The sequence below is a fragment of the Pyrgilauda ruficollis genome, unplaced genomic scaffold, assembly GCF_017590135.1.
Source record: "Pyrgilauda ruficollis isolate IOZ18807 unplaced genomic scaffold, ASM1759013v1 scaffold3, whole genome shotgun sequence".
Taxonomy (NCBI): Eukaryota; Metazoa; Chordata; class Aves; order Passeriformes; family Passeridae; genus Pyrgilauda; species Pyrgilauda ruficollis.
This window is the reverse complement of record NW_024524377.1, coordinates 3,024,647-3,040,388: the sequence shown is the minus strand read 5'-3', so window position 1 is coordinate 3,040,388 and position 15,742 is coordinate 3,024,647. Positions and strand designations below refer to the sequence as shown.

Genomic DNA, 15,742 nt, shown 5'->3' with positions numbered 1-15,742 from the left:
TTAGTGATGAGGTGTAAGGAGACACAAACTCTGATCAGGCCAGATTCACTCTTCATGTAAAGATCTTTTGTGCTTAGTCTTGCCTCTTCTCAAAACACTTTGAACAGTAAACCTCCTATTAATTTCAATGAACAAGGTATAAAATCACTCAATGATAACAACAGCAAATTAATTATAGATGAGCACTCATACAATGCTCAAACATACAATCAACTGTAATCCTAAAGAAGCAGAAAAGCACCTTTCCAGCCCAAATCACACTTTCAGCAGTGAGACTTCATTTGTCACATAGCAAAACAATTCTGTGAAGCCAGACTGCTTCCTAACTAATCCAGGAATTTAGCCAACAAGGCTTTAAACAACAGAAATGCCACAAGTACCAAGAACTTTTCAATAATACATCCAGTGCAGGAGTGTTGCTGAATTCATCTGCTTTAGTCAAACAAGTAATGAAAAAAAGCCAAAGTTCCTGTTTGTCCCTTTCTGGTTGAGGTCTAACATTGACTGGCAAGGCACAGGCACAGCACCTCCTTTGAGTTTTAAAGAAACATATTGTGCTGCAAGTGCAGAGATTAGGAATGTTGACACAAAACCTGGGATGGAACCTATTTAAACAAAACTTCTGGAAACTGTCATCTTTCAGATAATTGTACCTTTCTAAAATTAAGCTGCAACTAGGCAGCAAATCTTTAATTTCCAGACTGACTGGTGCCTCATTATTTCACGACTTTACAATAAAAATATGAAATCCTGTTTTTACTTGATTTTTTAGTATCCACCCTGTATATATACAATTGCTGTAAGAAAGCTACTTTGTATTTGGAAGTTTGAGGATGCTTCAGTGTTTTATTAATTTGGGTGGTTCATTAAATCCTTTGATGTTCCATGAACCGTTCTTCACTTACTCATTACAGAAGTTGTTTGAATGGATAATGTAGCATATCTTATTGGAGAGAAGGTCTATTTTTGTTTTGCTTATCTTATCTGTTTTACTTATCATTACTCATGAGTTTATGGAGCAGAACTTGACAAAAACAGGATAAATAACAGTGACGTACAGACAACAGCTCATTTTTATGAACCTTTCTGATAGCGCATTAAAAACATGTTCTATTTCTCTTTTAGAGCAATTCCACAAAATTAAGATATAAAATTTGGGGAGAAAAAAATGTAAATTACTACTGATTTTGTTCTCTATGAAACATTTTAAATTCAAGAGTTTCAGTACAACTCTAATATGGAACAGAGAAATGGTAATACAGCAATTTTGGACTTTCAATAAGCTGAAAAAGAGGATTGAAAGATGCAATGGAAAAGGCAGTTTTAAAATAGTGTATTAGACTTGAACAATATATGGGGTTTAATGCTACTGCTTTGTTGTCTGGAGGTAAATACAAGAAACAAATTACACTGATTCACATCAACTAAGTACAAAAAGGGGATGACATGCCTGCCTTTGTGTGGGAAACATGAGCAGAATGGTTCTCTAGGAGAAGACAGGAAGAAAAGGAATACAGGAGAAAATACTGAAGAATTAGTAGAAAAAGCTGAATACAGTTAATTGGAATTACTGAATAAATACCTCAGAAAGAAGAAGTGGGAACAGGTCTAGCAAGTACACACCCTTGGAACAAACTTGTTAAAAAGACAAAATCAGAAAAGTTTCTAACTCAGATGTGTTCAATGCTGCTCTGAGCTTGCTAAACTCAGACTTAAACCCCTCTCATCTGCTCCTCTCACTTCTGAAATGACAGAGGTATATAATTTCACTTGTTATACTACCTCTAGTCAAGCTACTGAATCCCTCTAAAATGAAATAAAGAAAGGATTACAGATAATGTAATTTTATATATTCTCCTCTAATGTGGATATTTAGTCTTCTGCTGCCTTGTTTTGCCTATTTCAATCTTAACGTCTTTAATACATAATCAAAGAATTTTGATTTGCCATTTCTCTTATGATTTTCTTCCCACTAAAACTGTTTGACACAAACATTAATAGACTTTGTCTTATCAGCTTCATCATTGACTCTTCCCTTTTACTGGAATCAAAAGGGAAATCTTACAAAGACAAAACACTGATAAAACAGCAAATCAAAGCTTTGCTGGTATTTTTTTCTTTCACTTCAATTTTTTGACATTCCATTCCTCTCCCTCACACATGACACACCTTCTATTGGCATTTCTATAACAGCTCTATTCTTTCTTGAGAAAAATGCACCTTTTTGCTATTTTCTCCTTTTTGGAGTATCCCCCAATTTCTGCTCTAGACAAGTTAAATGGGGAGATGATGTTACAGAGCACAAGGTTTGGGATCTACATTCTTTGGGACAAAACCAGTTTCCCCCACAGTAGGAAATGCTCATCCCATGGGGCAGAAAGTTCTTTACTCTTGGCTCTCCCTCGGACAAAGGTGTAGCTCATCCTTTACTGAGCTGAATGCATCTAATAAAGACAGAGAGCAGAGTTCTAATGTTGAGGTAAGGTTCTATAAATCTTCATTCAGACGAGAGTTGTACCACACCTGCCAATTTGCCATATGCTGAAAAGTATCAGAACAAGTTGTTCTCCCCAAATTTTGTCTGAAGGCTGTAAGACAGATGCTCCTCTTTGTTTTCCCTTCCTTTTTTTTTCTTTTTTTCCTCTTAAAACATCTGTTTTCTTTACAATTTTAAAAGGAAGAGAATGGCTTCTTTGTTTTCCCTTCCCTTTTTTTTTTTTTTTTTCCCTCTTAAAACATCTGTTTTCTCTACTATTTTAAAAGGAAGAGAATGGCAAAGAAAAGAATGCAGAGTGTGAAAATCTAACTGGCACCCATTCTCTTCTGCACTGGGAAACAACCTCCCAACAATGACCCCTTTGTAAATACAGAAGTAATGCTGTAAACAGATTTTTTCTTCCAAACCAGCAGCAGATTTCTTCGTGACCCTCGTTTTTCTGAAATCTAAGAAGTCTGGAAAAGCAGTAAAACCCTAAGAAGATGGCATGGACCAAAGTGCAGTAGCTCCTCCTCCCTGAGGCAGACTTTGGGGTTGAAAAAGAAGGAACACAGGGATGAATCTCTCCAACCCCAGCCAAAGCACCTTCTCTGCCTGCAATGCAGTGGGCAAGTCCCCACAGAGACGTGCTGAGGGAAGCAACACAATAAATTAAATGTTTCATCTCTATTCAGAAGAAAAAACAGTTCTGTGTCTTTGGAATTCTTTCCATTCAACCAAAAGAACAGAAATGCTCCCCTCTTAAGAGGAAAGTGATAAGTGTGAGGCTCCAGAACAGGGAACTCTTGGAAGTTTTCATTACTCCTGCTCTTTCAGCTGTGGGACTCAATGTCTTCCTCCAGTGCAATTCTCTCCATTCTCATCCTCTGGGTACATTTTTAGCTTCATTTTGCTACAGACAATTAGATACAAGAAACCCAGTGGATGCAAATCCAGGGGTCTCTTTTAGGAAAATGAGGTAGTACACTGCTCTATCCTGTAGGAAAACTGAAGGGTAGCTTCTAAACTGAAAAAGTCCAGCCTGTTTCAGTCAATAAATAAAGCCCAAAAGAACTCTGGTCTGTCAGTCACAGTCATCCAGGGAGAAATGAGATGGAAGCTTATCTCATAAAACACTGGAACTTGTACTCACTCAGTTGTAATAAAACATTCTCAGTGATGCAACACACCCATATGCTGTAATGACTCCAGCTTGAAAACTCCAAATCAAGCCCAGAAGCTGTTTCTCTTCAGTTGCTTGAGGTGCTGAAGAAACAGCTGTCTGAGGCAATCTGGATTCAGTCCTCCAGAAAGCCACTGAGGAGTCAATATTTAAAATTCCTCATGTATGGCTCATGAAGAAAAAAAAACATTGGACCAAGCCAGGAGGAGCAGTATGCAGAATTTTAGGACTTAGCTAATTTTCTTCTGATTAAAAAAAAAAAAAAAAAAAAAAAAAAGGAAGAAACAGAGCAATCCATTGAACAAGAATCTGAGTCAGTTTTTGGGATGTAGCACAAGGAACAGAGCAAGACTGAGATTACCTTGCAGTCACCAACCTTTATGGTAGACAGACTAAGAAGAAATTGAATTGAAATGGAGATGGCTGTCCCATTTTGGCTCTGCCAAGTAATGGAAATCTACCAGTAGTTTCCTTACTGCATTTAAAAAGACTTAAAAACAATCAAATGCATTAAAAATATTATGAATATTCAAGATCCTACTATTTTCTATTGTAACTTGAATTATATATTATTCAAAAAGTACAGTTCAACCTTACAAGTTCCTGATATCCACAATTGCTGCTAATTTCTAAGAGTAAAAGGCTTCTTACATGACCTAAAATAGCTGTGTTAAAGCACAATAAAACCAGAACACCTCAAAAACCAGAAGACCACCAAAATCAACAAGAATATTTTGACCGACTTTGAATCAGGATTTTATTGGAGAGAAACAGAAAAAAATTATGTCTGTATAGCCTCCCTTCAACAATGTACAGTCAAGTAAGGCAGGATTTTCTGTTTTGGGTTATTGCCATCCTTAACTGTGCCAAAAATGTTCTGAATATCTTTAAACAAGGTGAATGTGTGGGGTCTGGACTATTTCACATACATTTTCTAGATCTTCATCAGAAAAGGAAAACTGCAGCTCCTAGTTTTTTATTACATACTGTATAACCTCCTAAAGGAAAAGGACCTGATTTTCAATCAAAAAATTGATTTTTTTGTTGGTTTTCAGGCTATAAGTGACCTATTAATAGCAAGTGACTGTCAGTCAGCCTTTAATTATAAACATGTATCAGGTCAAGATGTTGATCTTGAGGTCAGCACTGATCTTTCCAGAAACTCTGCTAGTCCTTGGAAACTGAAGTGGAGTCTCAGCAAGAGGCAAACATTTAACATCCACTTCTACTTAAAAAGAAAAATCAAAATAGTGCAGAAAAATTATTAGAGAGTACCGTAATACAGAAGTTTCATTCGTAATTTGTAATCTGTGATACTACAAATATTATTACAAAAATAGCATAGATGAAAGACGAAGTAAGAAAAAGCCTACATTAGGCATTACTAGAATATGATTGTAAACAAAAAAACTAAGGAAACACTTACTCAGCAGCCCTTTAAAAAGTCGTAACAGATATTGCAGCCATGGGAAGGTACTGAAAATTATCAATATATTAAAAATGCTTGTCTAGGCATTTCCTGTCTGCCCATAAAAATTTATAACAAGTCATTTAAAGACCTCTTCAGATCTCTCTTTAATAAAAACACACATTCCTGAAAACATTACCACAGCACAATCCTTTACCCACCAGTAAAAATGGAGCATTACTGAAATTATGAGTACAAACTGGTACAAGTCAGCAGTGAAAAACAAATTCCTTCTATTTGTCCATTCTTCAACACCTAAGTAGTGACTACAGGTAATTTGAAATAAATTTTAGGTGGTGCTGTAACAGCAGAAATTCTTGATATGTGTCCACCTAAGATGGACAAAGAGCTGACACTTGGGCAGGGAGAGTGTTCAGACTGATTTGTGTCCAGAGTTGGACAGTTTTATTAATATCACATCATGAACCACTAAAACACAGTCCTGCTAATTCAATATTTAAAGCCTAGGTAGTATAGATCGGTGAGATTTCCTCCAGAGAATTATGACATTTCAGGTAAATTAATTTAATTACTCAATTGAGCACTTTAAGCACAGAGGATCTCACCAAAATATCCATCACTTGCACTTCTGAGCCCAGAATTAAACATCAGAAAAACATCCTAATACACATAATAAACACAAGAAATGCTATTCTGTGATTTCTAGAACATTTACAAATTCAAGCTGGCTAAGAAATCATTCCAGCAGTGTGACCAAGCTAGGTTTGGCCTAAATTAGAGTAAAGTCATTTTAAAGTACTTAATAATATTCTATAGAAATTATTCCCTCCCTACCCCTAAAACACATCACGAACTTAAAGGCTCTTTTCTCATGAATTCTGGTTTCCTGTGTCTCAGTATTAGTCATTACAGAGGTTCCCAGAATATATAATTTTAGATAAAAATGCTGAAGGTTTTTTTTTTCTTCCTTTGACTGTTTCTTCAAAGTCATTATTATTTGCTATGTTGCTCTCACTTCCTTTTCACCATTGCCGCAGTGTTAATTTTTTTCTCCTGAATGACTCACTTTTAATTTGGGATCCAAAACATCTCAGTGCTTTTCAAACTTCTTTGGGTCAGTATTTATACACACTCACTTTTAATCACCTTGTATCAGTTAAGCTGAAAGCTCATTTTTCATTTTGATGAATATTAGCAGGGGAGGTATTTTTTGAATCAGAGATTTTTTTCCTTCACCTTTCAGTTTCAGCTAATTAATTGAACATCACAAAACTCTGCACCCACAGCCAGCCTGGCCTTTAGCAGTGACCAAAACTGACCAGCTGTTTATTTTCTGGTTTTCCTGCAGTTCTCAGTACCTACCTAGGAGGCTCTGATCAATGCATGTTCCATTCATCAATGCCTTTCCTTCTGGACAAGCACATGTTGCACCAGAAGGGTTGAGTAAACAAATGAATTCACACGTCAGGTCCAAGCAGGGGTTAGGCACTGTTTAAAAAGACAAAATATTAGAAATATTGATATATATTTATTTATTTATTTAAGAAATTCAGAGCGATGTTTTAAAGCTAAGAAAAGATAAATAATCAGGTACAAAAATTCTGATACACTTCCACTTCCCAGGATATCAACAGCCTCAAGTCTGTTTGAACACACTCCCCCAAACAGCAATGCAAGACCCACAGAAGGACAGAATTTATTCCATTACCAAAAAATGTATTGGTAACATGGACTAAAAAATTTCATTTGCTCCTGGCTAGAGGGATTGTTATTCATCTCTCTTCTAATTCTCTTTATATCTCAGTTACAGTGCAGGTACAAAAGGCATTTCTGTACAAATTTGTCCAGCATCCTTTGAAAAGGGTACAAACATATCAAAATTATATAAAGAAATATGACTAAATCTATTTTCAGTTTGTACAATCAGGCTCTGGTTTATATTTATACAACTTGGTTACTTTTTCCCCCCCTGAGGTTGAATTTAAAGTATTTAAAGTAATTATGCTTACTCACAGTCCGTTTGTTTGTAGCGGTGAAAAATCAAGGCACTTTTTGCTTTATCAACATCCACACTTAGATATTCTACAAGGCTCTTGCCAAATTTGTGTACTCTAAATGCACCATTTTTAGGGCCTGCTCCATATATGTAATCCTCAAAAATGTCAATTCTATGTGGATGCAGTAAACCTTGAATAAAAATTGATAGTAAATACAAATACATATTCATATTCAAATAATAAATGACTTTTTAAAATAAAAGCTTAATTACTGTGATTAGCACCTAAGGACATTATTTTTCAGGCAGCTCGTTTGGTCCTCACAAAAATTACTTTTAAAAAAAGCAATCTTCCCCAAAGGAACCCTTCCCATTTTGCAGACAACTTAAATGTCAAGATTTTTATCAGTTTTCCACACAATTGAGCCTCAGAAACTGGCTGATCATTGAAATAAAAAGAAACTCTGCAGTAACAACTCACTAATTAGAGCAGACTTGTTCTACTTGTTGTACCTGAGGTACAACACTTTAACTAGATGTATGTGACAAGGAAGAAAGAGGTCATTTGGCTTCACATCAAAGAAATTATTCCGACAAAACATTTCTTCAGCTCCTTCCTAACATATTTGAAATGCTAGCTTTTGTACCACACTTGTTTTAATTCATAATTACAGTAAATTAATGCAAAAGGAATTGTTAACTCTACCAACTCCACATTTTTAAGAGCTCTGAGGGCCTCTTAGGGTATCAGTTGGATTTCCTGTGTACAACTGGCTGTAGAATTTCACACTTGCCCTCAACAAAGCAATGGCTTCTAACTAAAACTTCTTTGCCTGAGGTGCATCTCTTCCTGAAGCCATAAAGAATCAGAATATATTCCTTGTGATACCTTGTGCCTGCTATTTTCACCTTTTACTCTAAAAATGGTTTTGTATTTCCCTTGTATTTACTTAGTTTCATCAATCAGCCTTTATTTCTTCCTATTGCTCTTTCATGCTATCAGTGCTTGGTACTCAATATTTCATTTTCATAAAAATATGAATGGATTCTAATTCATTATTTTAGGCTTGTTTCATTCAATGGGTTGAAGGTTTTAGTCTCATTGCAAAGCAATTTCTAAACTGCCCCAATTTTCCTTAGGTCCAGTGCTAGAGGAGGTTGTGGTCAGATCCCTACACCCAAAGTGATCTCTCTTCAGATGATTATCTTCATGTATACTGATACAAATTGTGGAATAAAATGCTTTTAAACCAAAATAAGATGTTTTCAATCTTGTCCTGCCCAAGTAGGGTTATGGGAGATTTCTCCTAGTGTATTCCAGAATATCCAGGTGAATTCTGGGTTAAAACACTCAGTAGCACCAGGTATAATAACACCCTGACAATTCTCCAGAACCAGCTGCCCACTAATGAATCCTCCCCAAAAGGCTGATTTCAAATATTTTTTTAATGTGTCCCTTTAATTTTCTACTCAAATTTCATAAATTTCTTACTTAACAAACTGCTAAAAAGCCATAGTGCAATTGAAAACAGTTTGCTTCACCAGAATCTCCTTTTTTTATCAAAAGGAACTTTCTTATTCACATTCTGTTAGCAGAATTCTGTGATTACTCACTGACCTGAAAGCCAAGCCCATTATTCTCCCAGAACTGATTCAGATCAGCTGTTCTACAACCCCTAAAACTCCAGTTCAATGCAGGCAGCTCTAATAGAAGTCCAAGTGAGATCAAGCCTAAATATTAATCACAATGTTACTCAGTAATACCTATATTTGGAAATCTGACATATCATTGAATCTTTGTTCCCCTAAGGTAATTTTAACAGATTATCTTAAAGCTGAAATTATCTTTATCTTACCTAAAACACTTGCTTAGATAATGTTTGAAGCACAAACATTTTGTCTAACAAAAGCACAAAAAATTACTCAATAATCACTGCTTTTTGCTTACATAGTTCCTCTGAATAGTGAAACTTCAGCCAAATAAAATACAATAAAATGAGAATCATGTTATACCAAGGCTCTCCATACCTTGTTTTGTGCTCACAGACACAACTGAGTCGGACCCATCAAAAAGAACACTGCCAATAACAGACAACTCAAAATCTGCCCAGAACAAGCGCTGGCTGAACTGATCAACCACGAGACCTACAAAGGAGATAAAGTTCAAATAGGAACATAAAACCCGAAAAAAAATTAGGATTTTTCTATAACTCTACATTTTTATGTCATTCATAGTCTTATGTACACAAAATATTGCAGCAATGAAAAGATTTGACTGGAAAACAAAGAGAATAAAGTATAACAGCTCTCACTTAAACCTTTCCCTTGGGGCAACCACGGTTTTTTACTTTCTTTACCTTACTCTGCCAAAGGTCAGCACCTTTTCTAACCCATTCTCCCCAGCAGGAAGGGACAGAAATATCAGGTGGGAATTAAATACAGAGTCAACTCCTCTGACCCGTTCTCCCAACCAAAATCTAATATGCCAATTGCACCAGTGTCATCCTGTGTTAAAAACAAGGCATTCAGAATTCATGGAGTCTTTGCACCCTGTTTCCACACATATTGAATTCTGTTCTCATTTTTATCACTGAGACTTCCCATGCAGTCTTGCAGAATTAAAAATCAGATTATTTTAACTACATTACTGCTGCAAGACTTAAACAGCAATATTGGAAGATATATAGCTATAAATATATTTTTTCATCTGTATATGAAAAGAAAACAAAAGAGAATAAAAGATCATTGACATTATAAATACCCAGCCTCTTGGCAATAATTAAATAGTTAAATCAAGTAGTCCATGCTTCACAGAGGAAGATTAAATGGTTAATATGCCATTTTAGGTCTGTCAAAAACTTCAGCCTGAAGAAAATATTGGAACCATAAAATAATTTCATTCTGAGCTTTTGAAGTTGCAGTGCATCTTTAACAAGAATGGGAAAAGGTATTTTTCTTCCTATTTATGTAAGTAGGTAAGTCAGAAAAAATACATCAAAAGAAATTATACATAACAGCGAAAATACTCCTCTTAAGGTCATAAATTAATCAGCTACAGATAGATGAGAGGAAGTGGAGAAAATCTGACTCACAGACCAGTGAAATATGTTTACATTTAAAACTCCATTTCAAAAAAACCCTCTTTTAAAGAAACACTGGCATTCAGGGATATGGCTGAAGACAATAATTTCAGGTAAAAGGCAATCACAATGTGTCATTTCTGTGTGATACATGGGACCTGTAAAGGGCATGCTTAAGAAGCAGTCCCCACTTTCCAGCCTTAAATTATTCTTTGCATTTTAATGAGAAGATTTAAATACAAATTAATACATAACTAGCATTCTCAATGTACTTTCATGGTATCAGAGCTAAAAGTATTTCTATTTGTTGTATACATACAACACTCCTGTGATAGCCATTTCTGTGTGACTCAAGCCCAAATGCTCAAACTCTTACTCCCTCTTATTTGAAATAGGAAAGCCATATGTGGTAATCAATTCAAGAACAGTATAAATAATATTAGTAAAGTCCCATTTGGGAGGAAACATTAAAGGTTTGAATTCTTTCTTTGCAGTCCCTCTATATGGACCTGTGTTAAATATCCGACAAAAAAATTAAAAAACTCCATGAACATCTATTTTCTACTATGAAGTAAAGAAAGAAAACACAGAATAATGTTACTAAAGTATTTTCAGGTAGTAAATATAGGAAAATGCCCATTTCTTGGGTGTTTGATCAGGTTTTTTTTTGTTGTTGTTGTTGCTTGGTTTTTTTGTTTTTTTTTTTGGTTTTTTTTTTTTAACTGAGAAACTGAAATCTTTCTGAGTTAGTGAGTACCAGGTATTTGGGAAAAATAAGGTGTTCACCTGTAGGTCTTTGCAGGTTCTTTTGAACCAGTATCCTTCTCAGAGTACCATCCATAGATGATTCCTCTATGTGAGACCGATCCCCAATAACTGTCCAGTACATCATCCTGAAATATTAAACACAAAAATTGAGCTGAATGCCTGCACAGAGCCTCAAAACACTTCACTGATACTCAGTTGTTGTGAGCCTTTCAACATTCCTGGCCGAGTGGAAGTCTTGATTTACATTTAAGTAAGTTGAGCAGGAAATTAAATAAACAACTTGGAAAAGTTTAGACAATTGCAGACATAATTTTCTTTCCCTTGTTGCGTTTTGCAATTTTATTGGAATTACAAAATCATAGTGATGTTGAAGGATACATACCCCTTTTTAGGATTCACAGCAATTGCATATGGCTCTCCTGCAATGCTGGTGAGGAGCCTGGTGCAGTTGGGTCCCTTCAGCTGTCCCACATTGATGGAGTACCTGAGGCTGGTCCAGTGAGTTGTGTAGTAGCTGAACCAATGCATCCGGGAATGATCAGTCCAGTAAATATTCCCAGCCACCCAGTCCACAGCAATGCCCCTGGGCCTTTTGAACTCTGGGCACTAAAAAGAACAGATGGTGCAGTCAGATTTGTGGAAATGGCCTTTCACAGCAGCTGCACAGCCACAGGTTTGTGTCATTTTTACAGAAATACTGCGTTGGAAAGACTTAAACTGCACCTGCAGGAGTTCAGCTCTGAGGGATCTGCTGACACCTCTATTCCATGGAACAAGGCAATTCTTCCTTCTAATCTGTTTCCTCAAGTTTAAGACTACCCACATTAGGGAGAAGTCACTTTGACATCAGCTACTTGACCTATTGATACTGAAGCAAACAAGTGTTTTGGACTGTAATTTGAAACCAAAGGAAAAGGAAATTTTAAGATTCTTCAGCTATTTTATTCCATGGTGTTCTATCCCAAAGCCCTCAGTGAAAACAGCGTGAGCCCATCCTGAGGAGTGGATAGAGAAAATCAGTGCATTTAGAAAACTGCATAAAATTCCCTCCGTATTCATGAATATTCATCTTCACACATAAAAGATGCTTGACTGATTATAACATTAAATTTATCAACTGCAGGTTCTCTATCATTTTTTTTCCATAATCATTAAGGCTTAGCTCTGAAAGATGGTGCTAAGGACAGGAGTTCATATTGCAAATAGGAGATTTATATGAACAAGTTTCTTTAAGTTTACTGGAATTCCTGTGGAAATGAGTATTCCCTGTAAAAGAGGATTACCCAACTCTTTCTAACATGAATGCAGTGAATCATAAAAACCTCAAGACCAGCATGAGATAAATACACATACAGTTGTTTGCTTATTTCCTTATAACTATATCAAGTTAAATTATGAAAAAACCCAGATATTCCTTAAAAAATGAAGCATGAAATGCTACTAAGCCACATAACTGAAAACCAGGAAAGAAAATCCTAAAATAACTTGTTTTCCCTTAAGTGTCAGAGTATCAGTCCCTAATACCACAAGACATTTGTAAACTATTTTCATCATAAAATAAAGGTCATTTAATTCTCTAGGTGAAATAACAGGACCACAATGGTGAATATATTGAGTTCATTGCTCATAAACTTTTTAATTCTGCAAAAATTTCACAGAAGGTATGTATTATAGATAGGTAGAACCTTGATTTTCTATTTAGAGGAATAGCAAAGCAGCAAAATCAGTCACTGCATTTACAAAACAGCAATTCTTTTAAGAATAGGGTCACAGTTGATTTTTAAAGTTAAATAAGATATTGTACCATCATTGGTATGAAATGATGACAGTGGTGGCATATGCTTCCACAAATAACAGAATTTTTTAAGAGTAGCATTTCCATACAACAAACTTTTTTCTTTGTTACTATACAATCAACATTCACAGAAAGGACCAGATACCAAAAAAGGGGATTTTCAGATAAGACTAACTGTATTTTTAGTCCAAACTGCTTTTAATTCTTGGCAATATTCAGGTACCTGAGTCAAGAAACCTCTCATACCTGAAGATCTTGTTGGATACCACAAGGATTAAGGGCTTGCAATGCTGGAACCAAATATTCTTCTAAAAGGAAAGCAGCTGTCCTGGCCAGAAAAACCTCTCACCTTTTCTTTTCTTTTGACTGTTCAAACCCACAGTTCACAAAAAGACTCTTTTTTGAGAGCCTGGAAAGACCAAGATGGGAGTTGCCAAGCAGGCTGAGATATGGTTCCCAAAAAAGGTGGTTCTAGAAGCAGATGAGACATCCTAAAAGAGGCATCCTACAAAAATTGGGGGATGAGGATGGGGTTGCTAAGGAATACTGACCCTGTCTCCTCAACCAGACAGAAGTCTGGTTTCAGTTCCAGTAATGCTGGGGGGATATTAAAGATCAAATGAAGAAGGAGATGAACAGAAGAAGTGTCAAGGAGCCATCTGGTGTAAGAGATTTAAAAAAAGATAATCACATGGCCACTAGCTGATGCTGTGGCCATGTGATTTCCAGTTGTGTTCATTAAGTTGCAGCTACATCATTTTTCTGAGGTCTTCTGCATCTTCTCACACTGTCTAGTAAAATTGCTAACTGGAAATGAGCTCTGACCTAACAGCTTATTTGGATTATGCTAATTTTGAAGAATAATTCTGCATGCAAAATAAGGATGAAAATACAGGAAGAAAATCACATTAATGTTTTCTACAGTGATTTTAGTGCACTTTGATGGTAATTATAATGTACTACAACTTATTAGAAAAATTGGGGTTTGAAAGCTAATTGCCTTTCACAGTTTGGAAGTCTCTGCACAGCTACAGACCACGTCAGCTTGATGACTTTTGATCAGAACTGCTGTCTTTTGTAAATTCTGTTTTCAAGGTAAAGAATTAATAACAAAAGAAAAAAAAAAACACATAAAAAAGAAGCTACAGTAACAACTTGGGTCTGTAAACCTTTTTCATATAATGGCAGATAACAGATTTTCAGCCCCTAAAGTTGAGTTTGACTGAAGAAAATATGTTGCACATGCAGTAGGAACACATGCCTTTGCAATGTTTAACAGGAAGAATAAATGACAAATCTAATTTGTATCATAAACACAGGTGAAGCAGTATCTTATTTATTTTGCAGATATTTTGGGTATGGAATTGCTGTGGAACCAAGTAAAGTTGTATTTTGCCTAAAATATCTTCTCTAAAAAATAATGCATTATCTAATGTTTTATTACTAGAACAGTAAAAAAGAAAATAAAAACAACAAAATGTTTAGAATTTTTCCCACTGAAACACAAAAGTTTTTTGATAGGTGAGCATCCCAGTGGCTGCAGTAATTCACCAAACCACCACTGGTATTACATAAAGTAGGATCATTTATAAACCCCAACCAGCTGATTCCATAAAGAGTCTTCTAAGTGCATAAACTTCATCCAGACAGAGCTGTAGCTCTAAGATAAAACCATAAATTCCTGCTGTTTAGAGAAAATGGGCTGGAAGCAGTTTCCATTCACAGGGGTGCACTGGGCCCTGGGGCAAGTGTTGGGAAACACAAGTGGACTCATCACAAGGGTGGTTAAGGGTTCTTGTGAAGCTCTCAGAACACTGGGGCTGGAGCAGGCTGCCAATAAACTGGAAACACCACAAAACCTGTGCTTTTCTTCCTGCTAGACAGCATCATCATTTTCATGCTCATCTTTTTGTCCTCTTCCATGAAATAAAGCACTTGAGCTGAAGTGTGGGGTGGCTCCGTGTTCATTGTTCACCTCAGGTAACTTCTGCAGCTCTCTCCAAGGATTAGGCAGCAAACAGCTGCTCCAGTTATCACCAATTCACTTTGACTGCCTGAACTCTGTTGGGATGAAATCCTCTTCTGCATCTGTCAATAAACTCTGAAGAGCTGATATTTACTATTTCCTTTAATGCTTGAATTTGTACCAGTCTTAAACCCCTTTCCACAGAAAATCAGGAGAGCTTCTTAAAGCTGTTCTCTGAGGAAGGCTCTTGATATGCTAATTCCGTGGAGCAATTTCGGTTGAGATGAATTTTTGCATTAATGTAATTACCTGAAAATGCAGGTGACTTTGTTCAAGTTTACTGTCCTGATTTACATATCAAAGTCTAGATATAAAAGTTATAATGTAACCTTTGAAAATTTACCTATTAAAAAAAAAACTTGGGTTAAAATTAAGGCATTCTCAAGCCTTTTAAAACCAAATTTCGGTGACAATACTAAAGCAACATTATAAAACCAATTAACCTATTGATCAGCTGCAAATAAGGCAACAATATTTGAATATTAATGAGATAACGCTGGGAAAATAACCAAATAGTTAAGTACAATGAGAAGAAAATGTTTCACAAATATAAATGAGAAGTGTCCAGGATATATTCAAATACAGTCTGTGCATTTTCCACTTTCAGATTTGTAAAAAAGCTTTGCCTAGCTTGGATCAAGCATTGTCACAAGGACCTACCTGCACTGAAGAGACAGGGCAACATGGGGTATAAAGAAAAACATAATTTTTTCAATATCTTGGAATAGAAAAGGAAGTGACTAAGAGATAGTCTCAGATAACAGTGAAAAAGGATACAAAAACTGAACACTATTTTAGTATGTTAGGAAAATACTGATTGTAAGAATATTTTATCTCTATTAGTTTAAACAGGGAGACAGTGACAAATGAGCTGTGAAAATTTCAATCCTTGGACTATGAAGATGTCTGAAGGAAGCTTATGCTCCATTTTATGGACCTCTAAGAAAGTATTCAATCTATTAGAGAGGCTGCAGGTCAGCAAACTGCTC

General features: G+C 35.8%; 1 protein-coding gene across 1 annotated transcript in view; it reads right to left on the bottom strand.

Annotated features, from left to right (window-relative positions):
- LRP1B (LDL receptor related protein 1B) overlaps positions 1 to 15,742 on the bottom strand; it is a 288,470-nt gene that overhangs the window by 33,617 nt on the left and 239,111 nt on the right. Inside the window, exons 74-78 of the mRNA XM_041473230.1 lie at positions 11,315 to 11,538; positions 10,951 to 11,057; positions 9,113 to 9,229; positions 7,102 to 7,275; positions 6,451 to 6,576 (exon numbers count right to left, since the gene is read on the bottom strand). Coding sequence (XP_041329164.1) covers positions 6,451 to 6,576; positions 7,102 to 7,275; positions 9,113 to 9,229; positions 10,951 to 11,057; positions 11,315 to 11,538 — 748 coding nt within the window. The remainder of the gene's footprint in view (positions 1 to 6,450; positions 6,577 to 7,101; positions 7,276 to 9,112; positions 9,230 to 10,950; positions 11,058 to 11,314; positions 11,539 to 15,742) is intronic.